General features: G+C 49.1%; 2 protein-coding genes and 1 long non-coding RNA gene across 10 annotated transcripts in view; 2 read left to right on the top strand and 1 right to left on the bottom strand.

The window, feature by feature from the left end:
- Window positions 1-17,620, bottom strand: part of SAMD4B (sterile alpha motif domain containing 4B) — a 36,795-nt gene extending 19,175 nt beyond the window's left edge. Inside the window, exons 1-2 of the mRNA XM_045891486.3 lie at window positions 17,465-17,620; window positions 4,100-4,502 (exon numbers count right to left, since the gene is read on the bottom strand). Of these exons, the coding sequence (XP_045747442.2) occupies window positions 4,100-4,295 (196 nt within the window). The 5' untranslated portion in view covers window positions 4,296-4,502; window positions 17,465-17,620. The remainder of the gene's footprint in view (window positions 1-4,099; window positions 4,503-17,464) is intronic.
- Window positions 4,430-8,859, top strand: LOC135362848 (uncharacterized). 2 transcript variants are annotated; one of them, XR_010408205.1, is made up of 5 exons: window positions 4,430-4,555; window positions 4,685-4,775; window positions 6,353-6,444; window positions 7,354-7,592; window positions 8,735-8,859. It is a non-coding gene; the product is annotated as an uncharacterized LOC135362848 (long non-coding RNA). The 2 variants fall into 2 exon arrangements; XR_010408204.1 differs by lacking the exon at window positions 8,735-8,859 and adding an exon at window positions 8,209-8,343.
- Window positions 16,943-26,195, top strand: GMFG (glia maturation factor gamma). Of its 7 annotated transcripts, none has more exons than XM_064581241.1 (7): window positions 16,943-17,054; window positions 22,040-22,136; window positions 22,258-22,307; window positions 23,295-23,344; window positions 25,274-25,356; window positions 25,788-25,861; window positions 26,006-26,195. In XM_064581241.1, coding segments are annotated over exons 2-7 (330 nt in total). In that variant the 5' UTR covers window positions 16,943-17,054; window positions 22,040-22,135; the 3' UTR covers window positions 26,078-26,195. The 7 variants fall into 7 exon arrangements, with proteins under 7 accessions (XP_064437311.1, XP_045747446.1, XP_045747450.1 ...); XM_054511407.2 differs by lacking the exon at window positions 16,943-17,054 and adding an exon at window positions 18,486-18,508; XM_045891492.3 differs by lacking the exon at window positions 16,943-17,054 and adding an exon at window positions 21,441-21,593.
- The last annotated feature ends 958 nt before the right edge of the window (window positions 26,196-27,153 follow it).

The raw sequence follows: 27,153 nt of genomic DNA, 5'->3' as shown, positions 1-27,153 counted from the left end.
ATTACTTTTAAGATTCTATTTATTTATTTGACAGAGAGAGACACAGCGAGAGAGGGAACACAAGCAGGGGGAGTGGGAGAGGGAGAAGCAGGCTTCCCGCTGAGCAGAGAGCCCGATGTGGGGCTCGATCCCAGGACCCTGGGACCATGACCTGAGCTGAAGGCAGACGCTTAATGACTGAGCCCCACCCAGGCGACCCCTCAGATTATTTTTATAAGGTGCCTGCATGATTCTGATATGAAGCCAGGGTTGGGACCCACTTGCCTAGATCAAGCCCTCTGCACTCCCTGCCCTTTCTGAGGAGATGGGCAGGTGGGTAGCTCTGACCCAAACCCAAACCTGAACCCAGGATCTCCTTGGGAGAACTTAAAGAAGGGGCAGGGTTGGGTGGTTGGGACACAGAGCACAAACCCAAAAAATGGCAGAGGATCTGCCTCACTGTTCAGCCACCCTGCTGAAGGTATCTAAAAAGCTGAAGAGTTTCAGACCCTATGAGGCAGCTCTTCCCTGGGGATTGGTGTACTAAACGAATTCATGATCTGATCTGTGGGGTAAGTGTGCATCTTGGTGGTGGTGGGTGGGGGCGGGGAACACATTCCCTGAAGAGTCCATCTCTTAAAATACTAAGAACTATTCTTTTAGAAGAAAGTGCTTGGCTTCCCAACAAAGGCAGTAATATGCTTGGCTGTGGCTCTACCTTCTTTGGTGCATTATTTCAGAGCCCAAGAGGCACTTGAAGAGTATCTAGAACAACCCTCTCACTGTTCAGATACAGATTCTCAGGCTTAAGAGGGGTGGAACTGGTCCAACACATGAGAGGTGTTAGGGGCAGAGATGGATCTAGAACTCCTAGATGTCCGGATTCCTATTCTCAAGTCCCATGACAAATGATTCATCCAGCAGGGCATCATCTCTCAAACAGCCTGGTCAGCAGAACCTGGGTATGTGTTCCCAGGCCCATCCCCTCAGGATTCTGATTTGGTGGGTCTGGCTTGGGCAGGTAGGGGCTGGATTTTAACAGTCACTACCTCCCACCAGGTAAGGTGGATGATGATGCAAGTCTGGGAAACACAAGGGAATGGGAAGGCCATAATGAACAAGGGAAGAGAAAAAGGCAGAGGGTGCACAGTTCCTCCCACAAGGCAGGCCTCTAGGCCCAGGAAGTAGCTCCTTCCTTCACAAATAACGCAAGGGGGCTGTTCTACTTGAGGGAGGCACCAAGACAGGAGACACAGGCCTCCTTAGTCTTGGAGGCCCCTGTCTATCAAGAAAGAGCCACTCAAGGCTCTATAGAATTTACCTCTGTGATCACTTCTTTTGTTTTTAAAGATTTTATTTATTTATTTGACAGAGAGAAACACAGCGAGAGAGGGAACACAAGCAGGGGGAGTGGGAGAGGGAGAAGCAGGCTCCCCGCTGAGCAGAGAGCCTGATGCGGGGCTCGATCCCAGGACCCCGGGACCATGACCTGAGCTGAAGGCAGACGCTTAACGACTGAGCCACCCAGGCGCCCCTCTGTGATCACGTCTCTCTCCAGTCATGCTCTGCTCTAATCCTGGCAGGATTCCTGCCAACTCTGATATACACCATAGCCCTCCTTCTCTTCTCTCATTCTAAGTTTTCCCTACCTCTCCATCCAAGTACCAGCTTGTTATATTCTCACCATCTGACATGGGACTATGGCCGAAGGCCTTGATTCATATTTTCATACACCAGTGAATTCATTCCTCATCAATTCTCAGCCCTGGCTAGGCATTACCCCTCAAATCCCAATGCAAACCATCTGGGATGGGCCTCTGTTCTTGGAATAAAATGTACCATGTCTTTCAAGGCAATGTGGTAAGAGGGAATATTTTATTTATTTATTACTTAAAAATTTTACTTATTTATTTGAGAGACGGAGAGGGAGAGAGTGCATGCGCACACAAGCAGGGGAAGCAGCAGAGGGGACAAGCAGACTGCACTGAGCATGGAGCCTGACACGGGGCTCGATCCCACGACCCTGAGATCATGACCTCAGTCAAAATCAAGAGTTGGAGACTTAACTGACTGAGTCACCCAGGTGCCCCTAGGGAATATTTTAAATGCACATCATTTCAAACTAGCAGTTCCACAGAATTCTAGGAATTTATCCTAGAGATGCTTAAAGGGTACTCATTACAACACTGTTTGTAAGAGCAGGCCAAACATACCAATTCATGTGTTCTTGCTATTATGCACCCATTAACAATGAGGGATATATATATACACACACATATATATATATGAAATCTTCAAGTTATACTGTTAAACAAAATTGGTTAATATGTACAGTGTTCCACTCTATGTATTAAAACGATCAAAACAATGAACAAGCTGAAGGGAGAGTATATGTACTCATACATGCACAGAATATTTCACAAAACATACACCAACTGGGAAGGTGGAAGTATGGAAGGGAGGAGCCCTCACTTTTTACCTTTCATACGGTTTGATTTTACAAGTCTTGAAAACAAACACAAAAATTAAACATGTTCTAATAAAACAATAGAATAAACACCACTGATGGTTCTGATATACAGACAAGATTGGCATCCAGTGCTCAACAACTGCCTGTTCAGGATGGGGTGGGAGGGATGTGTGCCAACACTGCATAAGACAATGGCCTGCCCCAAAGGAGCCCTACTCTGGGGGCAGAGCCATCCCGCAACCAAGAACTCCTGCCCCTGATGCCAGAGAGCAGAGAGGAGCCTTCCCTGGTGGGGAGGGAGGGAGGGGTGTGAAGTTGCTGAGCTCTGAGTCTGCTGCAGCCTTGCTAGGTTCTTGTTCTCACTGTCCTCCTGTGAGGGATTTAAGCCGGTGTGACTCCTGGCCTGAGGAGCCACCTCACCCTATAACCACGGTGTTTCTGTGACTTGTACATAAAAATTCAGAAAAATAAAGGTGACTATTACAAAGTGGATGGGCCTGGGGAGATGAGGGAAGCCAGGTAACTCTGTGGCTCCCCAGTCCCAATCTTAGCAGCCCATGTGGATTTCCTCACTTATAAAATGGGGATAATAACAGTACCTATTTCATGGGGTTGTTGTGAGAACTAAATAAGTTACTGACAATAAAAACAATTTACATCTATTGAGTGTTTACTACATGCCAGGTACTGTTCTCAGAGCTCACAACAACCCTAGAAGGTAAGCATAGTTACTGTCTTGATTTTAAAGATGAAGAAATCAAGGCTCAGAAAGATTAAGTTACTTTGTTATATTGCAAATGACAGAACTGGGATTTAAATCCAGACAGTTGGGCTCTAGAGCCGCCAAAGAAGACTGCTTTCAAAGTTAGTGTCCAAGTAAAGCCAGTACTTGGCTTGTTGTAAGGGCTCGATGTGAACTATTATCATGGGGAAGAAGGTGGGAAGGGTTTGGATGCGCTGACACGGAGCCTCCAGGTCCCCTCCCCAGTTAGCTTTCAGGTAGCACGACTTGCCCTCTTCTCCAGCCTGACTCTGGTCTACGAGGGGGGCTCTTGGGACAGACAGTTCTAGAGAAGCCTGGCTCAGCCATCCCAACGCCAACCTCATGGGACACAGAATATACCTCTCTACTGAGCGCTTAGGGAACTGATATGGACTATATCTAAACTCAAAACTCTCTTGAAGCTCTTTATGCCTAAGTCCAACTTACCTTTGGGAGTAAAGAACAGTTTAAGATGACTCACAAATTTTGGAAGAATTCTAAAATTCCCTCCTAGCTCTGGTGTCCTAGAGCTTGAGAAATGAATTACTTGCTCAGCTTCCAACCCCCTTTCACAGGTAATGACTTTAGTCTCTTCCTCTGCTGCCTAGACAGGCCACCCTACGTAACTCTTCCTCTGCTATGGGTTGTTTCCAGTTTGCACTGTCCTCCCCAGTAACCCCCCATTCCATATCTGAGGACATCTGGCAACAAAGCCCCAGGAGACCTATGATGATGACTTGGGAGGTCAGGGACTCCCCACCCAGCTACAAGCTCAGGACCTACATTTCTCAGCACCATTGTGGGGGTGGGCCTCCTCAGCCCTCTGACATCTGCTTTTGTTCCAGGTCTCCCTTCCACTGTGCTTGTCTCTAGGGGTGGAGACTCACCAGCACTGTTGGCCTCCGACTCCAGCAGATGGATGTCATTGCAGTCCGCCAGCGAGTGCTCCAGGCAGAGCTGCAGGAAGCGGGCCTGGGTGCGAGTGACCCGCTTCAGAAGTGACAGCAGGGCCACCGTCTGCTCACACTCATTCCAGCCCTTGAACCAGCCAGCGAGGATGCCCACCTGGTCTCGGAACATCATGGTGCCGGGCCTGGGGCCAGGGTGGAGGGGACGGCGGTGGCGAGGGCCAGCGCCGTCACATGGTCTCGGCTCGGGGCTCCTGTTACCTCTCCCCTGAGGGCCAGGGCTTGAGGACGTTCCCTGGCGTGGTGGCAACGGGCAGTGGGGGGAGGAGGAAACCTGCTCACATCGGGGGAGGTCTTGGTCCAGCCACACCTCTCCAGGCTCCTAGAAAAGGAAGCAAGGGGGTCAGACAGAATGAAAGGGCTGGAACTAGCATGGTTAGTGGGGGTTGAGGGGGAAGGAGCCTTCATGCCTTCCTCTCTCAGGGTATCTGCTCTGCTGAGCCCCCGGGGAGAAAGATGAAGCCAATTACCAGATACTAAACCAAATTTCCTTCCAATCTCCAGATCCAGAGAAAAGGCTTGACTGGGATTCAGAGAGACTGAGGAGAAGATGTTGCCTAGCATGCCTGGCTGTCATGGGACCAAAGGAAGCAGAGTAAGTTGGTAGGATTTTCCAGAAATCGGAAATAGGAGAGGCTGCACACTACAGGGAAAGATCTGAATTAATGGAGAAGTGGTCCCAGGTGACACATGACCCCCAGCACATGCCTTGACATTGCTGGTCTCTGGCCACCTCTTCTGAGAGTGGGAAAGAGTGACTGCTCACCTGCTAAGAGGACTCCATGGAGTTTATATTATTTCAGTCTAAGACTCACAAAGCTAAGATGTGAGTGGATGATGGGGTGGCAATCCCAGTGGAGATCTCAAGTATGCAGACAGCTAACTGATCAGTAACTGCCTCAGTGCCCATGGGTAGGGGCATGGACAAAGGCTTTTTCAAAGATTTCCAACAGGCTGGGGGATTCACCTCCTCCAACCCAACTCTGCCACTCTGGGAAAGGTGCAGCTCTGACCTCTAAGATCTCACTCGTCTCTGCTCTGAGGTGAGTTTCCCCCAGACCTCTTCTTCATTCCCCTGAAGGCTACTCCTGACCCAAGCCCCCTGGGTTGGGAAGTTCCCTTGGCTCCCAAAGATGCCAGACTGTCACCCAGACTCCTAAGAGCACAAAAGATGCCAACCTGAGAAGAGTCACATCCAAAGTAAAAAAACTCCCAAGCAAGAAAGTGTCCAAATTCCTCTCTTAGACAGGAACTACACAGGAGCTGTGTTAACTGGGCAGACAACAGGCCTATTCTTCAGTTGACTGATTTCTGGACACTACTCTGAAGCCTTTTTCTAAGTATCTTGAGCTCTAGGTCTCCACTCCCATTTCCCTGTCTCTCCTGCAACCAGTGCCTTGGCTCTATCCCCAAACCACATTTGGCTCCATCTCCTTCTGGCTGCCAAAGGACTGAGAACTCCACACAAAGACCCACTGAACCTGCTGGGCTCAGGTCTTAGGGAGCTACTGCCATCTCCCTGAACTTCCATGATCCCGCTGAAGAGGGCTGTGAGGTACATCTGAGGATGGCTGTGACTCACCTGGCAGATCCTCTGTGGGACACCTGAACAGATCAAACTGCCCCAGATGTCAATCCCTTTGGATATAAGGAAAAGTGTAGGGGAAAATGAAACCTTGTTCCAAGTTAAACAGACCTTTCAGATATCTTTTTTAAAGTTTATTTACCTTTTTATTAATCTCTACACTCAACGTGGGGCTTGAACTCATGACCTTGAGAGATTGAGATTTATACACTCTTCTGACTGACCCAGCCAGGTGCCCCCGGAAATCTTTTTTAAAAGGAAATCAAATGTTGCCTCCTGGCTTAAATCCTCCAAAGACTTCCCATTTCACTTAAGTGAAACCTAAACTAAACCTGAACGTATCATGGCCTACAGGGCCCTGCAAGACTCTTGTGGCCTCTCCAACCTCATCTTGTACCAAGTTTTCTTATTCACTGGAATTCTCTTCCCCCAAACCTACTTATGCTTGTCACTCAAGTCTCAATGTTACTTCCTCAGAGAGAGGTTCCTTGACCATCCAGTCTAAGGAGTCACACTAACGCTACTTCTTCTATATAATTTGACACCCTCAGGTATCACCTTATTTTTGTTGTTTCTCTTTCCACCAGAAAGCAAGCTATATGGTCACCCAGTGCCCAGAACAGTGACTGGTACATAGATGGTGCTCAATACGTATTTGTTGAAAGAATGAATAAAGAAGGTAAGCATGGAAGCCACACTTGAGATTGAGCCTTGCGGCGAGAAGATGATAGAAGGAATGGCTCACGGGATGGTAAACAGATTTAGAAACCTTGTCCTAAGAGAAAAATTTGAAGGCACTGAGGAAATTTCCCCAGGGGAAGAGAAGACTCAGAAGGAATGACATAACTGACTTCTAATATCTGAAGGGGTAGCACACAGAAGAGGAATTAGACTTGTTCTTTTACTCCAGAGGAGAACCAGGAAAAACAGCTGGAAGTGAGAGGTGACATGGGAAATGTTGAGTCAAGAAAATTAAGTTCTAGTCTTGCCCCAGACACTGATTCACTTTGATCTTTAAGCGAGTCTGCTTCCCTTCTCTGCAATGTGTAAGATAAGGAGCCAGACTGGATCAGACATGACAAATGGGTTTTACTTCACAGATCAGCTCCAAACGACTGGCAGTGGCTGCGTGGAGCACTGTGGTGAGAAGGATCCTGAAGAAATGAAGCAATATGAATACCCATCAAAGGGCAATAATAATAAACTGGGGACACACCTCACACGATGGGATATTGTGTAGCTATCAAAAACATGCTTGATCCCGACAGCAGAATACAAAAAACACAACTATATATAGTGTTTGATCTTTAACCACCAACCTGCAGGGATGATCAAAAGCTCCGTAGTAATATATACAAGGTCATTTTTGTAAAAAGAAAATAAAAGCCATACAAAAACCCTTATATATTATATCTCTATATGCACGTGTATAAAGAAATGCGTATAAGGACACACCCTGGGCTGTTCACATTGGTTACCATGGAGAGAAGAAGGAATTAACTCCCTTCATATAACTTTGTAGCATTTCACTAGTTGCAAGTAAACACATATTACTTTTGTAATTTTTAAATAATTTTATTTGAAAAAGTTTTCAGGTTGCATTCTACTTCCCAGCTCAGTGAGAAAGAACTGTGATTGATTATCAATGGTTGCCCTGAATGCAGGATGGATGAATGGTAGTTCACAGGCCTGAAAAAATCAGTCTCCTTTCCCAGCTCCAGCATTTTGTGGCTTTCAGCCCCACGGAGACAGCAGCTGCCTCAACATAAGGAAGAATTTTAAAATAATGTATCTGTCCAAGAAAGGAACTGGCTGCCATGTGAGGAGGTAATAAGCTCCCTGGCTGATGGAAGTGGTCAAGTGGAAGCTACATGAACATCCCTTGGGAGTGGGAGGGATTCCTTCACTGGGTGGCAACTCATAAGATAGAAGGACATGTTACTATTTCAGAGGGAACATTTGTGACAAGAGGTTTGATATGCCAACAGCATTTACGGCAAGAAGATGACCAAATCCACAAACAGACCAAAGTTGTGCACTGTCTTTCCCATGAACTTTTACTGGGTTGTTACTTTTCCTAAGCAACAGCACTGTGCCCCCCAAATAAGCTGCTGGCCAGCTTCTTCCCCCAAATAAGCAAAGCTGTGGGACAGAGCAGGGTCTCAAACATGACATTTAATAATAAGGCCAGGTTCTGAATGAAGCAGGCTGGTGAGGACTATGGTGAGTTGGAAAGCACATGCCCTGTCTAAAGGAAGAAGTCACTTATTTTAGCTCTAATCAACTGCTGCCATGGGGGAATTTGGGCCCAGTATTGTTAGGTCTTAGTTGTGTGTGTGTGTGTGTTTTGTTTTTTGTTTTTTTAAAGAGGAACCAGAAATCAGGATTTTTAAATAAAATTCCCCTATTTTTAAATGTTGGAAACCAATTCACATTAAAACAGCAACAATGAACCACTATAAGGAACAAACAAAGCTTGTGGCCTGCGGTCCTTGGAATAGATGGACACAAACTGTGAAAAGACCAGGAGTCTGCTAACTATCCTTCCCTCAGGCCTCTCTGGTTTATACCTTCAAACCACCCAGCTGCTCGGGAACATGACTGGCAGAGAGGATCTAATGCCCAACAATGGCTCTGACAATCCTCAGTAAACACTGGGGGCTTTAGAGAAACAGTCACTTTTAGGACAGAAGAAGGATGCTGGGTGTTTGGTCTGGATGGTGACTGGAGGGGAGGACTGTATGGCCTTCTTCCATCAAAGGGCCAGAGGTCCCAGCTACCTCCTGTCCTGGGTGCTTGGCAGCAATGAGGAGGGAAGGCCTGGGTTGGTACGATGGGCCAGGAAAGAGGCATCAGCACAGACTATTCCAAGGCTCTTTACTGTGATGGATTCTGGTGGATCTGCTTACCAAACATCCATTCCCATCTTCTGGTACCTTTGGAAAATTAACTGTCTTCCTTGGCTCCAGGAATAGACATATAAAATCTACTGGCCAAGGAAAGTCTTCACTGGATTCCTGCTGGAACTACTGGGGAAAATAAGTTCTCTATCAGCGTTACTCAGATATACATCTCCTGATGTTACTGGCTGCCACTTCTGCTCCCTCACAGGGAGAGCCTGTCTCAGAATGAAGCTAACACAGATGAAAGCAGAGTCAAGAGATAAGGGGACAAAGAAGGAGACCTGTTCACATTTGAAGACCTGGATCAAATCCAGCTAGCCTGAAGCCTCTCACTCCAGACTTTTCAGTTATATGGACCAATAAATACCTTTTGGGCTAAGGACAGTTTGAATTGTGTTTCTATCACTTAAAGTTGGAAGAGCCTTGACTGCTCCCCCATACAAAAACAGAATTTACCAGTGCTCTGGTCTTGTCTTTGTATGACCAAAAAACTACTCCCTCCTTTGAGGCAAGACACTAGAGGGGAACCGCTATGTCAAAAGCCACTTAAACAGTCCAATATTACCGCTGCCGTATTTGGTCTCTAAGGGACCAAGTAACCCTCTTTGGAAGCATCTACCAACCCTGGAGGGTGAGAAATGAAGCCAAAATTGGCTAAGAGGTTGTAGGAAAAACTGTTCACTAGGCTCCCTTCCTTGGCTTCAAGCAGCAAGAAGTGGCCCACAGATAGGAGGTGCCTCTGCAGGTCAGCTCTCCTCATTTGGAAGCCAGGCTGTGGAGTCTGATGTGGCTGAAACCTGGGCTCTCCTACTGATACTTACTTGCTGTGTTGACCTTAGGCAAGTAACTCAGTTTCTTCCTCAGTGAGGCTTGTTATTAAGAATGAAATGAAACAATGTATATAAAAATACCTACCATGATCCTTAGCATATCTTCCTATAGCACCTATCCTGTCATATGCTAGGCCCTATGCTAACAGCTTTCTGTGGATGAGTTCATTTGATTCTAAAAACAACATATACGCTATATTTCACACATATACGTAAGATACACATGTATTACACACATATCTACAGATATACACACACAATATTATTCTCATTCAACAAATGGAGAAACTGAGACACAGAAAAGGTTAAGTCACTTGCCTAAGACTACACACAGCTAAGCTCAGATTTTCAAGGCCAGATAGTCTGGCTCTTGCTTGTTCCTCAGAATATTACAGCCTCCTGTAAGTTCCCTTCCACTACGTAGCTAGAAAAGTTGGGCAAAAGGTACACCCTTTAATGCCAACATCTCTAAATAAGGGGGTCCTATTAGCCTTCTTACCCATTCCTAGCCCTTCTACAGCACCCACCTAGGCCTTTCAGGAATTCATACTTCATGAACAAGGTAACAGGCTAGTTACCTAACGTTAACTCACTATCCTGACCGGAGAAGAACAGGAGAATGTCAGATGCCAAGGGAGCTCAACTTCTCTTTTGTAAAGACCAACCATTATTTTCAGAAACTCCTGAAATATGTACACAAAATATGCATACTATTGCTTCAGCCAAGAATGAGGCTTTTGTATGAATAGTTCTGAGGAACAGAGGGAGAGGAGGGGAGAAGCCAGGCAGGGCCTCCTGGAAGATAAGCGCCCCCCTGGGAAGCTGTGGGAAACCCTGGAGTAGAGAGGAAGCTGGCATCCCTTCCCCCTTGCCCCCATGTATTGCTCTCTTTCACTCATCCCACCCTTAAATGTGTTGACCCTTCCCCAATAAAACAGTATCTTTAGCTCTTTCCTTTCTCTATACTTGTATCCTATCACTTGATAATCAACTCCCACAGATTCAACTACCACCTTTCTGTGGACAACTCAGAATTTCTTAAAGTCATCTTGGACTCCTTTCTCTTCCATAAGATCTATTCATCTGCTCTCGATAATTTTTTTCTTTTCTTTTTTTTTTTAAAGATTTTATTTATTTATTTGACAGAAAGAGAGAGAGAGCACAAGCAAGCAGAGGGAGAGGGAGAAGCAGGGTTCCCACTGAGCAGGGAGCCTGATGTGAGGCTCAATCCCAGGACCCTGAGATCACAACCTGAGCCAAAGGCAGACGCTTAACTGATTGAGCTTCCCAGGCGTCCCAATAATTCTTTTTTTCTTAACGTCAGCTAAACATGCCCTCCTTTTTCTTTCCTAAAACTCAAGTGGCTCTGGGACCACACTGTCTGGGTTGGAAAGAGAATCCTACCACTTACTACCTGTGTAACTTTGGGCAAGAGATTTCACCTTGCTGTGCCTGTTTTCTCATCTGTAAAATGGGTTTAATAATAGTACATACTCTCATAGAGTTGCTAGCTATTATCATCCTGGATTCCTCTCTTTCTAATCCCATAATTAAGTCCTGTTTTCTCTATACCCAAAATACATCTATCTCTCTGATTTTTTACTGCCACCACCATATTTAAGTTACTATCTTTTTTCATCTGGACTAATGTAATGCCTCCTCATCTACCTCCTGCTTCCATTCTTACCCGTTTTCCTTGCATAAATCAGTGAACATTCTTTAAAGAAAAAAAAAATTCAGATCATGTCACTGACTTGCTTTAAAAACCCTCTAATAGCTTCCCAAGTCTCTTAAATGAAAATGTAAAACTCCTTACCATGGCCCACAAGGCCCTACATGATCTAGCCTCTTCAATTCCCTGCCCCCTCTCCCTCACACTGGTTTCCTTGTTGTTCCTTGAGCCCATCTCAGGGCTTTTGTCGCTGTTGACCCCTCTACCTGAAATGTTCTTCCCCAGATCACCACATGGCTGGTTCCCTCTCATCAATCAGATCTGGGTTCATATGTGTCCCAGTCTTCCTCATCTCCCCAAGGAGTTTTTGGTCTGATATCATCGAAAGGTATTTCTTTGAAGGCTGCAGCTTTTCCAGAAATGCCTAGACTGTAAGATCCACGAGGGAAGGAAAGACTGTGGCTGTATTATTCACTGCTACATTTTCAGTTCCTAGCATTGCACCTGGCACACAGCAAACACACCCTCATTATGTCTGTGAAAAATCCCCCCCTCCACCCTTGCAGCAGTCCTTTCTCCACATAAAACAATGCTTAGATTGGAACGCCCCACTCCGAGATCATCCCACACCTGGTCCCTTCTCATCTTTCAGGTTATCAGGCTCAACTGTCACCTCCTCAGCGGCCAATTCTAACCATCCTGAATATAGTGGCCACAGCCACCCTCTTTTTCAATTTATTATTATTTTTTAAAAGATTTTATTTATTTGACAGAGAGAGACAGAGCGAGAGCAGAAACACAAGCAGGGGGAGTGGGAGAGGGAGAAGCAGGCTTCCTGCCGAGCAGGGAGCCTGATGTGGGACTCGATCCCAGAACCCTGGGATCATGACCTGTGCCGAAGGCAGATGCTTAATGACTGAGCCACCCAGGCGCCCTTCACTCTATTTTAATTCCTTCACAGCACATATCACTGATTTCTTTTGTTTATGTATCCTCTCCACTCCCCCATCAGAACGTAAACACCATGAGTTCCAAAACCTTGACTGTTTCATTCACTGCTATATGTCCTGTACCTAGAAAAGTGCCTCCATAAATTGTTTTAACTGCTGGAGTTGAAATTTATACACTGTATACACTGTTGTTCTGTAACTTGCCCTCAATCAGACTCTATTCAACAAATTTACACTAAAACAAATAAAACAAAACCCTACTCAAAGTAATTTACCTAACCCTCTCACAAAGTTCAGAGTCCGGAAAACCCAAAGCTGAGGTACAGGATTGAACACCACTACTCCTGGATTCCACTATCCTACTGAGGCTACCACCAAACCCAGGCAGTCATCTCTTCCCTGTGTCTCTCAGTGAGATCCCAAGGGAAAGTCTGGTTGGGTCAGACTAACCATAGACTCTCTCCAGATCCAGACCATCACAGAGTGGAGAATGACTGGGGCTGGAGAACAAGGGAGGAGGGGAACTGCCACCAGTACTCAGAAAGATCATGGGATGGAATCACAGCAACCTCAGCAAGCAATAGAGAATTCCAGGGTATAGAACCCCAAACACGTCCCTAAGGATCTTCTGTTATTTCACACTTATTCAGGAAAGAAACTGTTTTCAAACTGGGGCTGTCAGGCAAGAGTTCTCTTTCCACTAAGGCTGTTAAGGAGGTAGGATATAAGCCTGGGGTTGCTGAAGGCCATCTTAGTCACCACAAAGTAGAAATCTGTTGAAGATGAAGCTAACTCCTTGGAGAAATGGGCAGAGATTACTGAGAAGAATGTTTGAACTCCTGGATGAAGCTAAGTCTGAAGCCAACCCAGCCCTGGACTTTTTAGTAACACGAACCAATTAATTCTCTTTTTTGATTAAACCAGTTTGAACTAAGGACTAAGGTTCTTTTATGTCTTTGGAGTCCTGGCTGACACGAGCCATTTATTTATTTATTTACTTACCATTTATTTTTGATAACACTGAGCACTTATATGCAGAGTATTGTTCTAGGTACTTTATATATATTAACTAATTCAATCATTGCAATAATTTTATAACATAGAATATCATTATTACTTTCATTTTTTAGATGTGGAAACTAAAAACCAGAGAATTTAAGTAATTGTCCTAGGTCACAAAACTGGTAAGTGACAATGTGGGATGCAAATCCTGTCTAGCCCCAGAATCTGCATACTTAACCACTATGTTACTATGCCTCACTGCACCCAACCCTATCTGAACAGAAAATCCAACTCTATGACTCATGGCACTATCATCTTGGGATGGACAGGGTCCAGAGACCTTCTATTTGTGCCACTTGTCTTCAATTACATCATTCGTAAAATGAGATTAATTGTAGCTTACCTACCTCATAGGGTTCCTATGAGGAACATGAGGTGAGAATACATGTGAAGCATTTAAACTGTGACTGGCAAATAATAATTACTCAATAAACAGTAGTCATTAATATTACCACTCTATGGGTCACAAAAGTGCAGCTGGCAAATATAATACAGATGGAAGAGATCTGTTTTCTTTCATCTCTGTCCTTTAAGAGAAGAGAAGAGGTGCCATGGATGGGAGATGAGGAGGCCTTGTCTTTGACCCATTGCAAAGCTGTTAACTCTGCCTGGAAGGCTACTCACCACTGTCCCAACTCCTGTGGAACATCACCGAGCCCAATATCACCTTTTCCATGAAGTCTTTCCAGATAAAGGGCTCCTTCTTTCACTGCCAAATTTCCAAAGCATATAATTTGTACCTCATGTTCTGTCCCATGTACCTGCCCAGCCCCTCTAATGTACTGTGAGCTCACTGAAGGCAGGCTCCAGTGTTTATCCTGTGATCTCTGTTTCCTCTTGTTGATCCTAGAGAGAAACAGAATCCCTCAGAGAAAGCTGAGAGCCCTGTGGAGGCCCCAGACTTATAAAGGCTGAGAAGCCAACCAGGATGGGGTAAGGCAGATCACCAAGAATAGGACCTAAGGCAGCTCAGAATCAAGAGTGAACACAAAGAAAAGTCCCTCAAATAGCAGTTGGAGGGGCAAGACAGCCTCTTCTAGGAGGAGAGGCAATGGAGGCTAGGTAGAGAGAGAAGACAGGAGGGGGTGGGGAAGGTGTATAGAACCTGAATGGGGAGTGAGATCTGAAAAACTTAAGAGATTTCTGGCCAAATGTGAAGGAAGAGCTGCCCATTCTCTGATTCCCACTGTGGGATTCAGAGACAAATAAGACACATCCCAGTACTTTCCAAACTTGCTAGTCCAGTGAGGGTGAGTGGACAAGTACATGAAAAACTACAGGGAGAAGGTGAGTGGTGCCCTAAGAAGTAAAAGGGAGGACTCTGGACAGTAAGACACAGAGAATGAAAAGACCCGAAGGTGCCTTAAAGGGAGGGTGCCTATGTGGAGAGGAATAGATGAAGATTAGAGAGGGACATATGTGTTCAAGCAGATGCACCAAAGGCTAGGGTATGGTGTGGAGGGGCAGCCAGAAGGTAAAAGTGCTGAGGAAGACCTGAAAAGAAATCATTCAAAGGTAGAATATGAAGTAATTGCTCACAGAGTGGGGTGACCTCTGAGAGAAACCAAAATCCTTTCAAGGAGGGCAAGGAGACTTTCTAGAGGGTGGATATTTCACAAAGGGGACTCTCAGGAAAATGGGGGTGGGCAGGAGTTCAGAGGCATACCCTGAAGCATCTTTCAGTGGGCTTTCTGTGGTGAAAGGGAAATCCTCTCAGGGGGCAATGGTTCTCAAATTCGAGCATACATCAGAATCACCAGGAGGGTCCCTAAAAACAGACTGCTGGGTCCTACTCTCAGGTCTTCTGGTTCAGTAGGTCTGGGCTAGACTCCAAAATTTGCATTTCTAACCAGTTCCCAGGTGATGTCGATACTGGTCCAAGGACCATGCTTTGAGAACCACTGCTACAGGGGAAGGGATTCTTTAGTGAGGAGGCCCTCAAAAGGGAAAAGGAAGGAGAAGGCTGCTGAAAAGAAAATGGGGGGAGTCCTCAAGAAGTCTCTAAGGAGGGTGCTAAGGCTCTCTCAATCTCCGAAGGGAGGAGGAGTCTATGAGGATGAAACCTAAGAAAAATGGCCTGAGAAGTCTCTGAGGGTTGAGATTTCAAGAGGTGAGGCTGTCTCTTGAGGATTTTTTTTTATTAAAAGGACACAGTGGAGGCTCTCGGGGGTGAGGGGAGCCTGGAAGATGCTGGGGGCCTCTGAAGGGACAATGGGGGGAAGGAGGTCCAGATCTGAGAAGGATCTCGAAGTTGATTTCAAAGGAAAGAGAATGGAGGTGGTGAGAGGGTATAAATAGGGATCCCAAAAGGGGTAAATCTGATAGGGTTCTGAATGGATGAGGATGTCACAGGTGGAAATGAGGGAATGTTCTGAAGAAGTCTCAAAAAGTGCTGGGAGTTAGGTTGTTGATGCAGGGCAGTTTTGAAGAAAATTCTCTAAAGGGTGTCTGGGGGAGGTGTGGTCTCCTGAGAGAGATCTTGGATGTACTGGAGCAGGATGGCAGAGGTCTTTTCAGGAACTCCTAAGAGAGCTCAGAGGAGGAGAAACCTCTGAGTAAAGTTTTCAAAAGGGTATAGTATGGGAAAGGTGGGTCTTCCGAGTGGAATATGGGAATGTCAGAGTAGAAGGTTTTTCAGAAAGAATTCTGGAACTTTCTAAGAGCAGGAGCTCAGTTATTTTGAGGGAAGACTGAATGGGGAGGAGGTTCTAGAGGGCCTGAGGGCACCTGTGAAGAGTTCAGGGAGTGAAACCTCTAGGAAAAGTATCTTAGTAAGGCAGGAGGTCTCTGAGCAGTGATTCAGTGGATTCTTGGGGGGTGTCGGAAGGGTCCTGGGAGGGATTTCAAGGGCTTATCCCAGGAGGGCTTGAGGGGTTGCCGAGGTCTCTGAGAAGATGTGAGGAGGTCTTGGAAATACTGCATCTCACAGAGGTCACGAAGAGAGTCTTACGGTTTAAAGGGTTTTGAAACTTCAACTAAATGTCAGTCTAGAAAGGGGGATTTTCAAGGGTCATCTAAAGAGGACTCTACAGAATATCAGAGACTACAAGGGACCTTTTTGGAATCCTGAAGAAATCTGTGGAACATGTGGTGTAGGTTACCGGGAAGAGTTGGGATATGTAACAGGGTCTGTGGAAAAGGCTTTTGGAATATGGGATAAGAGTTCTCCAGGGATTTTAGCGAATCTCTGGAGGAATGTTTGGGATAAGTGAGCGTGGTCTTGGAGGAAGATTTTTGGGGTATGTGAGGGTGATCTCTAGGGCATTTCGGGCTGGTGAGACTTGGAGGACCTGAAATCTTTGGGATCTGTGGAAGAGTCTTAAGGGATGACTTTGGGAAGGGGGAGTGTGTATGGGAGATGGCTGGTGCGTGGGGGGGGAGGGGTGTCCCTCTAGGTGAATTTTGGGGATGTGAGCACATTTCAGAGAGTCTCTGAGGAAGACTTTCAAAGTATTATCAGGGACATTCCAAAGGACATGGTGGCAGGGAGGGGGCTCCGAGATTTGGGGGCCATGAGTGAAACGTCTCCCAGGTGATTTCTGGTAATGGGGGGGTAGGTAGGAGGGAAAATTTGGGGGACCTGTGAGAGGGAAGACCTGGGGAGATTGTGGGGATATGCGAAATAGGTCTCTGGGGGAGATTTCTGGAATGTGCGGGGTCTGGAGGGGATCTCAGGGAGACTGCAGGAGATTTTTAGGGCTTATGAGGGAGGCTCCAGGAGGAGATATGACACACATTGTTGGAATAGATGAGGAGTGGCCTCCGGGGAATATTTCTGGACGGAGGAGGATGGGGGATCTGGGGCCAGAGAAGGGGTTCGCTGAGGAAGATTTCCGAGACCTAAGCCGGCGTCTGGACAAGACTGTGGGGACGTAAGGGGGGTCTCTCGGAAAGATTTCGGGCCGGAGGAGGGGTGCGGGTTTTCAGGGGGCTCTAGGGCGGGTTTGGCGGGGCTGTGGGAACGCCCTCCAGGGAGGTGTCTGAGCCAGACCTGCGGGGGGGTCACGGGGAAGGTCCCCCGACCCGGCCCCTCGCGGTCCCCAGGGTGTGAGGAGGGTTTCGGAGGAAAGCTTCCCAGGCGGCCTGGGCCGGCGACTCGGGGGTCGGGGGTGGGGGATTCTCTCGAGGGCCGGGACCCCCGAGGCCCGCGCTCGCCGCCGCCCGCGGCTCGGGGTCCCTGAGGGGGCGGGGCCGCCCGCGCGGCCTGGGGCGCCCTGAGGTGAGCCCCGCGCGCCCCGACCCGCCGCCGCCCCGCCGCCGCCCGGGCCTGCCCGCGACTCACCGCCTCGGTCTCCGCCGCCGCCGCCGCCGCTCGGGCCTCCTCAGGCCCCCTCCGCCGCCGTCGCCCCCTCTCCGGCCCGCGAGCTCCCCTCCCTCCTCCCGCACCGACCACCGCCGCCGCCGCCGCCGCCGCCGCCGTCGCGCTGCGTCACCGCGCCGTGCGTCACCGCCCCTGGCCCCGCCCCGCCGGGGCCGCCGCGCGCCGGCATTAGCTCACGCCGCGGTGACGAACGGCGCGCCCGCCAACGGGCGGCGAGGGCAGCCCGAAGGGCGGGAGGTGTGCGCGGAGAAAGGCGGGGTCTTGGCAGAGAGGGGAGCGCTGGAGGTTGAGCGAGGCCCCAGAGGCCCGCCCCCTGCGCGGTGGGATTGGTTGGCTGCGGGGCTGACGGGCAGTCGGCCCCGCCGGGGCCTCGGGGCTGGCGGGCGGGGCGGGGGCGGGGCGCGCGCGGCATTGCCATGGGCAACGGGCGCGGCGGAGCCAGAGATTGGGCCTCCCGGCCCGCAGGGGGCAGTCTCGCGCGCGGCTACCTCAGCGGCCGTGAGCTAGGTCACAATTCCTGCATCTGGTGTTCAAGGCCGCCTCCTCGCCCCTCTTGCACGGCCCGCCTAAGGCCTGGGCCCAGGTGGGCCCGAGCGGCCGGGTTACGGGTTGGCGCCCAGGCTTCTGGAGTCTCAGCTCTACCACCGCAGCCCTCTCCCAAGTGGGAATACGATTGAAAGAGACGATGCGTAGAAAGCGCTTGGCACAATGGAGGCCGTCAACAAATGGGAGTTGTTGCTTTGACTATTGTAATCTGTTCATTCCACAAACTTCCCTGGATCTGGTGACTAAGCGGAGCGGGGGCCCTCACCCAGAAGGTGACAGAGACATGGCGTGTTAGAGGAACTCAAAGAAAATGCGGTCCGGGTGGACGGAGTGTAGAGTTCCGGGCAAGGAGTGGTGGGAAATGAGCTGTGGCCAGATGTTTGCCCACTTGAGGGAGTTTGGGCTTGTCTTGAGGACACTAGGGAGCCATGGAAGGGCTTCAAGCCAGGGAGAGTCATGGTGAGTTGGAGGTTTGGAAAGATGGCTCTGGCTTTCATATGGAGCGTGGATTGGAAGGAATAAAACTGGGGGCTTTCAGTACCGGGAGGCAGTTGGCGTGGGACAGGGGCGTTTGCACCTGGGCGGGACTGTGGGAGAGGGGGGCGGTGTGGGCGGGAGAGACGCCCAGGAGGCAAGTGAACCTGCCTTGGGACTGGCTGGCCGCAGAGCGGGGAGAGAGGGTGAAATCCTAGACAAGGCCCCTGGCTGGGGGGGTTAGGGGTTGGTGGTGCCTCCCTGAGAAGGAGACCCAGAGGAGAAGCAGGTTTGCAAGATGCTGAGTCCAGTGTGGGCCCACCCAGCAGTGGGGGGCCAGGAGGCTGCACAGCGCCGGGTCTGGAGCTTAAGAGAGAAATTGGGGCTGGAAACCAAAATTTGAGGATCATCAAAGATGGTCATTGAAGCTGTGGGTGTTAGTGATCTAGCCTGGGAGGATACGAAGGATGAATGGAGACAAGGGCTGGCCAGAACCCTAAGAAAGGGGGACACCTAAGGTTTGAGCAAAGGAATCGACATCTCTCCAAGGTTGAGGAGGGGCAGCCAGACAGAGAGGAAGATGCAGTGAGGAAAGGTCACTTCAAGCCGGGGGAGGGGATATCACAAACCCCATCCACTACCCCCTACATTTAAGTAAAAACCTTCACAGCATATATAGTAGTTCCATAGATAACAGTTCATTTATTCACTCAACGATATTCAAGTACCTAATATAATATGTGTCAGGTGGTGTTCAAGCTTCTAGAAATTAAACAATAGAACAAAGCTTACATTCATGCTTGAAGCTTACATTCTGGTTGAGGGGACATGATAAATAAATAAATACAATGTGATTTGGTGATAAGTGCTACGGGGAAAAATAAAGCAAGCTGAGGGGATGGAGTGATGAGGTCAGCACTATTTTGGGGGAGGGAAGGTGTCTTGGATCAGGTGAGATTTGAGCAGAAATCTGAAGAAATGAAGGGGTAAACCATAGGGAAAGAGGGCTCCAGAAAGAGGGAACAGCAACTGCAAAGGCCCAGTGGCAGGATTATTCACAGAACCACAACGAGGATAACACGGCTGAAATGGAGTGAGCAAAGAGGAGGGTAGAAGACAAGGTCCAAGTGGTAATGGAGGAGGGGTAAAGGCACCAGATAAAGGCCACCGTAAGGACTCTAGCTTTTATTCAAATAACATGGAAGCTGTAGGAGGGTTTTGGGAGAGGAAGTATGTCATCTGCCTTGGGTTTTATTAGGATCCCTCTGGCATTCCTGTGAAGAATAGAGTATGGAAGGGGGAGCAGGGGGACAGTGAGGAGGTTGCTGCGAGAGTTCAGGCAGGAGATGGAGGTTGATGGGACCAGGGTATGGGCCGTGGAGGGGGGAGGTGGGCAGGTTCTGGTTACATTTCAAAATGAAGTTCAGAACTGACAAGTTCTAATGTACGATGAGAGGAATGAGACAGGTTAAGGATGACAGACATCCAGGTGGAGATGTCAGCTGGGCAGTTGGATGTAGGAGTGTAGAGTGCACGGAGAAACCCAGGCTGGAGAAATAAATAGGGTATCCCCTTTGAAAGCCAAGAAACTGGATGAAATCAAAAGAGAATGGTAGGTGAAAAAGAGACAAAGGATTGAGGCCCGGGACACCCCACCATTAAAAGGAAGAATCAGCAAGAGAGGCCAAGAAGAAGCAGCTAGAACACTCGGAGGAAAACCAGGCCAGGGTGTTGTTCTGAAAGCCAAGTGAGGAAAGTGTTTCTTCAGGGCACAGAGAGGGATGGATGGTGTCACATGCAGCTGACAGGGCATGACAGAGCAAGACTGAGAATTGACCATTAGGTCCAACACCATAGTGGTCATTGGTGGCCCCGACAAGGGTACTTCAGGGGTTGGGGACAGGAGTGACAATCTGCTGGGAGAGAGCTGAAGAGAAAATCAGGAGGAGACATAGGAGGCTGCATGTGTAGATGATTCGAGAAGTTTTTCTGAAAAGGGAAGGAAATGAATGGGCAGTGCTGAACGGAAGATAGGGTTCTTCGTTTTTAAGAAGGAAGAGAACCCCGCTTGTAGGCCAAGAGGAAAGATCTAGTAGGGGTGGGAACATTGATGATGCAGGGAGAAGGAGAATAGCTCCAGTGACACCCGTCAGTAGAAGGGGACAGGGTGGGATCCAGTGCCTGTGGAGGGCGTTCTGGAAGGCTACAGCTGGAGCCAGCATGGCGGGCCAGCCAATGGGGAACTGGGACCTGTGAAGAGTCTCTTTTGTTGGCTTATATTTTCTCACTGAAATACATGGAGTTTTCCCATAAATTACTTCCCTTTTATTTCTCCTTTATATGACAGGACACTGTATTGATTTTGGGGGAGGGGAATTTGTGTATAAGTAGGTTACATTATCTAGGAATTTCATTTCACAGTGGGAAAGGGGGCAACACAAAATGCACTTAATAAAAAAGGGGGTACTGGTCTGACAGAATTGGACACCATTGTTGTAGGGCCCATTATTAGGCCCCTGAAGTTGAATAACTGCAGGAAAAAATTCAGCACTACCTGGGCGCTGTGGAGTCTCCATTTCCCCATCAACAAATGGGTGGCAGTTTGGCTACCAAACATCCCTAAGCTCCCCTTTTCTACTCTGGAATTAAAATATTCCAGAGGGGGGGACAATCCAGGAGAGCTTCCTGGAGGAGGGGAGGAACTAAAGAGCTCATTGTTACCTACTGTGTATTGAGCATGTCCACCATGCCAGGAGGTATGTGAAGCTATTTTATCCTCACAAGAATCCTGAATCAGAGGGGTGAAGTTACTTAGCTAGGGTCACACAGCAAGGCAGCATTCGAACCCCAGTCTGGGTGATTGCAAAGCCTGGGAGGTCCTGGCAGATGAGGGGAAGGAAGGAAGGGGAGGAGCCCTCTGAGACAGTTGTCCCAGAATGGGCATAAACAGGATGTGGTGTTGGATGAAACCTTTCCCCTGCCCCACACTCCGCCCCCTGCAGCCCTAGTCCCCACCTCTAGAAGACAGCGGAACTGAGAAAAGAAGAGGCCTGTGGACAGAAAAGTCATGGTCAGGGGGTTGGGGGGTGTATGGGAAAGGCTGGGGGCTGGGCTGGGGCTGGGGCTGGGAGAGTGCCTGGGTGAAGGTCAGCCTGTGGGCTAGTCAGGGGCTGGGAGGGTGACCCCGCTGCGGCAAAGGGCCTGGCTGTGGGGAAGAGAGAGGCTGGTTCCGGGTTTAGCCCCAGGCAAGCAGATCCCCGGGTCTCCTCAAGTGTTGCCCAAGGGCACCTGCCTAGAGGGCTGGAGCCCAGCTTCTGCCCTGCACCCCAAATGTGTGCACTGGTAAGAGGTAGCACCTGCCTGAGGAAAGCACCCTTTCCCTAAAGTACCCAGAGGCGTCCTGTGAGCCGTCAGACCCACCTCTTAATGAGTAGATGGAGAAACTGAGGTTTGGGGAAGGGGGTTGGGGGGGGCTGAGACCAGGCCAGCTCAGCTCTTCCTGGGCTTCTCTGGCAGTCCGATTCCCTGGTGGTGTGCGAGGTGGACCCTGAGCTAAAGGAAAAGCTGAGAAAATTTCGCTTCAGAAAAGAGACAGACAATGCAGCCATAATAAGTGAGTGTCATCTCCTCCCCTGGAAGGATGGCAGAGGGAGTGGGGACAAACAAGGAAGTCTGGGCTAGTGTCGCTGCTGCATGGAAGGGGCAACTAACCCCTGTGTGCCATTCCTCCCCAGTGAAGGTGGACAAAGACCGGCAGATGGTGGTGCTCGAGGAAGAATTTCAGGTGAGAGTCTGGGATGGATGGGACCCCCAAGAAGGGCAGGGTGGGACTGGGAGAACCAGGGGGCTGGAACTGATGCTAAGAGCCTGAATTTGGGGGCCAGAAAGGCCTGGAGGTCAAATCCCAGCTCAGCTGTGACTCGAGGCAAGAGACTTCACCTGCATGGGTCTCTGTTTCCCCATCTGTGAAATGGGGATACCTTACCTACCTCATAGGGTCTATGGATTCAATGCTTTAATCCTTGTCATGGGCTTAGAAGTGGGCCTGGCACATAGAATATGCTCAATAAAATGATGGTGATGACGACGACGACGATGGTGATGATATTTTATTGGCACTTAAATGAAAGTTTCCAGATAAGTCAACAAAAAGCTAGGGGAAGGGTGGGAGGAGGGGATAGCCTGGTGATGGGTATTAAAGAGGGCACATTCTGCATGGAGCACTGGGTGTTATGCACAAACAATGAATCATGGAACACTACATCTAAAACTAATGATGTAATGTATGGGGATTAACATAACAATTAAAAAAAAGCTAGGGGAAATCCTGTATAAAAGGGTAGATCTCCCTCTTTTTTGCCTCACTGTCTTTATCAGTCACACGGGGATGATAATAAGGCTTACTTCTTGTGTTGTGGTAAGGATTTGGGGGCTGGCCCCTGGAGGCTGAGGCTAGGGCTGTTTGACAGGGGAGGGGGATTGGCTAGGAGCTGGGCTCTCTCAGGTCCTTTGAAAGGCAGTGTAGCAAAATGGTTATGATTTGAACCCAGATTCAAATCTGAATCTTGCCGCTCTCTATCCGCAACCTTGGACCAGCATCTTAACAACCCTGGGCCTCAGTTTACTCACCTGTAAAGTGGTGAGAAGAGAAGCTACCGCACAGAATTGTGGGAGAAGTCGATGAGTTGATCTATGTGTCTTTCTTAGACCAGTGCTTTGGCACATAGTTCATGCTTACTTTGACAGTCTTTTCTTTTGCTTCCCCCCCCAGAACATTTCTCCAGAGGAACTAAAAACAGAGTTGCCAGAGAGACAGCCCAGGTATCCTAGGGGTAGGGAGGGGGGAGGGTCAAGCCGGGAAGAGGGGGGTGATGATGAAGGAACAGACTGAGGGACCCCTTGGATTCTAGTCTTAATCACAGGCTCTGATCTGGGTTTGAGGCCACGAATTCACAGCTTAGGACATTTTGTTTGTATACTAATATTTTATTGCAGAATTTTACACTGATGGTCACATGTGATATTAGAGCTTGCTCTTTTTTTTTTTTCTGTACAAACTTTGTCAGGTTTTGGTCTCATGATTGCACTTACTTCATTAAACAAAAAATGGAATTTTTCTTTTTCAATGCCTGAGAATACTTTGGGAAGCAGAGGAGTCATTTGACTTTTAATGATGGGGGGGAATCCTGTGTGATGCCTCCCAAGTCTGGTACTTTTTTTTTTCTTTTTTAAGTTTTGCGATTATATTGAAGTTTATTTTATTTTATTTTTTTAAAAGATTTTATTTAGGGGCGCCTGGGTGGCTCAGTTGGTTAAGCGACTGCCTTCGGCTCAGGTCATGATCCTGGAGTCCCTGGATTGAGTTCCGCATTGGGCTCCCTGCTCAGCGAGGAGCCTGCTTCTCTCTCTAACCCTCACCCCTCTCATGTACTCTCTCTCTCTCATTCTCGCTCTCTCAAATAAATAAATAAAATCTTAAAGATTTTATTTATTTATTTGACAGAGAGAGAGATAGTGAGAGCAGGAACACAAGCAGGGGGAGTGGGAGAGGGAGAAGCAGGCTTCCTGCCGAGCAGGGAGCCCGATGAGGGGCTCGATCCCAGGACCCCAGGATCATGACCTGAGCCGAAGGCAGGTGCCCAATAACTGAGCCACCCAGGCGCCCTGAGTCTGGTGCTTTTTGTACGGAGGAGCTCTTTGACGTCAAACTCCTATGAAATCTAGTCTATTTAGATTTTTCATCTCCGCTAGGGTGAATTTGGGGTGCCCCAGGATTTTGACCCTGCATCTCAGGCTCTCGATCTCAGCCAGGACCAGCTCCCCAGGTGTCTGACACGTGCGGTCGCACTAGGCCCCATGCACAGAAGGGAGATTCAAACGCAGACGGGGCTTAGTGCTCTGCGGCTGCCTGCCATCTGGAAATTTTTTGTGGTTTTATCTTTGAATTTGTGTTTTGTGTAAAGTCTGATGGGAAAGTGGAGCATGTGCTGGGGGCTTGGAGCCTTCTTCGGCTCACACGTGTTCCCTCCTTTGGCCCTGGACAGGTTCTCCCCTGGTCACTGCCCTGCCCAGCGAGCGCTGTTGTCTTCTGTCCCTGGCAGGGGGCCTGAGTGCAGATAGGGGGAGGATCAGAATCAGGGTCAGGGTTGGCACACCTCCCCCCCCCGCATGACAATTTCAAGGGTCTGTCTTCGAGCATCTGTACTTCCCCTGCTAGTGTCCCCATGCCCAAGAGAGCCTGACTTGAAGTAACAAATTTTAAAAGACCATGACCAGTCGGGAAGGAGACTGCGGAGGAAAGGGAACAGCTTTTTTCCTGCGTTTTGAACAGCAGGCCCCACATTTCCATTTTGCACTGCGCTTGGCAAATGATGGAGCCCGCCCTGGTCTCAGGCCAGAGGTCTAGAGCTCTGGACGGTACCGCATGGTATTTGAGCCCTTACACTCCGGCACTGAATTCCCAGGGCTCAAATCTTTCCTGTATCCACAGAACCTCGTTAAGTGACTCTGGACCTCGGTTTTCCCATCTGTAGTATGGGGATAATAAGAGCACTTACGTTAGAGGGTTATTGTGAATCAAACAAGCACCTACCATGATTATTTTTCATCCTTTTGTATTTGAGGCCAGTATCCTGGGGTCTCATTTGTTAACCCTAGCTTTTCAGACTCAGGCAAGATTTCGAGATTGTGGACTCAGGCAATGGGCATTGGGTGGAGGCACTGAATTTGAATTCCCTTTCGCTGGTGTAGGTTCGTGGTTTACAGCTACAAGTATGTGCACGAGGACGGCCGAGTGTCCTACCCTTTGTGCTTCATCTTCTCCAGTCCCGTGGGTGAGGCACGGCTCTCCCTGTCCCCACAAGAGGGTCTTAGATTCTGTGCGTGGCGTATGGAGGAGCGTGTCCGTGGGTGCAGGTGTGTGACTGGTGTGAGTGTGTGGCACGTGTGGTGTTTGGGTGCTGGGAGGGCAGTGGGGTGGAGGTGGGGACTCAGATTCCGTAAGGGCCCAACCATCCTCCTGAGTCCCAAGGTGTATAAGCCAGTTAACCTCTCGCTTTTACTTAGAAACTCCTGTGTGGCCTCTAAACCATCTCCAGGGACTCTCAGAATAACAAGCCCCCAAACGCTGGGCATAGCGTCAAGAGACCACCTTAGAACAGCTCTCAGGACCCTTTGAAAACTTCAGGGCCTACATGACATTACTAGGGCCTTAGTGATAACCAGTGTCCCCCAGTTATGCTCTTTTCTCCTCTTTTCCCCACAGGCTGCAAGCCTGAACAGCAGATGATGTATGCAGGGAGTAAAAACAGACTGGTGCAGACTGCAGAACTCACAAAGGTCTGGGCCTGGGGCTGAGGCTCCCCAGGGCTAAGGAGGATGGGCTGAGGGTCGAGGCTCCTGTTCTGAGGGGCGGAGGGGGTCAGAGTGTTCACCCCCTCGGTTCCTGAGTGGGTCTTAATGCGGAGACCTCTCCCTGCCCAGGTGTTTGAAATCCGCACCACTGATGACCTCACCGAGGCCTGGCTCCAGGAGAAGTTGTCTTTCTTTCGTTGACCTCTGGGCTGGAGAACTGGATTCCTGATGTCGGAGTCCCTGAAGAAACTGGGAACTGGGACCCCTAGGGCCTGAACGTCTGAGACCCGACGGAAATTAAAATGCAGGAACTCAGAGATCCTCAGTTCTGTTTCTGTTTCTCCTTGTGAGCGCTAGCCGAGGTTCCCTGCAGTACCGGCCTTAGGCCAGCAGAGGGCAGGCAGACCAAGTGGATGCCCGCTGAGTCCCAGGAGGAAAGGGGGGGGTACCTGTTTCTCGGAAAGAAAGGGAGGGACCTGTAGGGTTTCCTGGGGAGGAGTTGGCGGGGGGCGGGGGTGGTGGTTCCGGGAGGAATTGGAAAATATCCGAATCCAGCAGGCGGCCACTCCTAGGGGAATGAGGACACCTGGGTTCCTGAGAGTGAAGGAGGCAGAGTGCCTGTTTCCCCTCCTCCCCACTTCCCACCCCAGCTCTAGGAGGAGCAGGCATTAGCTGGCTCTGAATGCTACTTTTCTCAGTGAGCTCCCAGGCTGGAAGAATTTAAAGGCAGAAAAGTTGTTGAAGGATCAAACATAATTGCTTCAGGGAGTTGCTGGGGTGGGTGGTTTGTGGGGTTAGGGAGGCCTGAGGACCCAAGGCTGGGGAAGGTGAGAGGATCCAGGGCTCTCAGTGGACCCCTGAGGGGTATGAAGTTGAAGGTCAGGAAAGGGACATCCTACCCGCCCCAGTCAGGAGATTCTTTCTTTCTTCTGGCATCTCTGGGCTTTTGAGTCTCTTGGGCTCTCTGTCTTTGTCTCTGAGGGACATTTACTGAGCACCCACAGTGTACCGGGCTCTGAGAATTTTGAGATGGGCAAGTCTTCACAGAGATAAATCACTCTTTCTTTCTCTGTACTTCTCCTCCCGGTCTCTGTTCCTCTCTCCGTCCCCAGATCCAGGGACCTGGGAGCTCCCTCCCTCCTACCCCTTTTCAGGTTCCCTGTAGAGAGGTGTTCGTTGCCCTGGTAACAATGACACAATGACCTTGTGCCTGGGATGTCCCTCCCCCAGCCCTGTCATTCCTGGGGGAGGGTCCACAAGCCCAGCTCCAACCCCTC

The sequence above is a fragment of the Mirounga angustirostris genome, unplaced genomic scaffold (assembly GCF_029215605.1).
Source record: "Mirounga angustirostris isolate CCGP_5_RB_7025 unplaced genomic scaffold, mMirAng1.0.hap1 SCAF_16, whole genome shotgun sequence".
Lineage (NCBI taxonomy): Eukaryota > Metazoa > Chordata > Mammalia > Carnivora > Phocidae > Mirounga > Mirounga angustirostris.
Note: the sequence above shows the minus strand (reverse complement) of the source record. Positions and strands in the feature narration are given on the sequence as shown.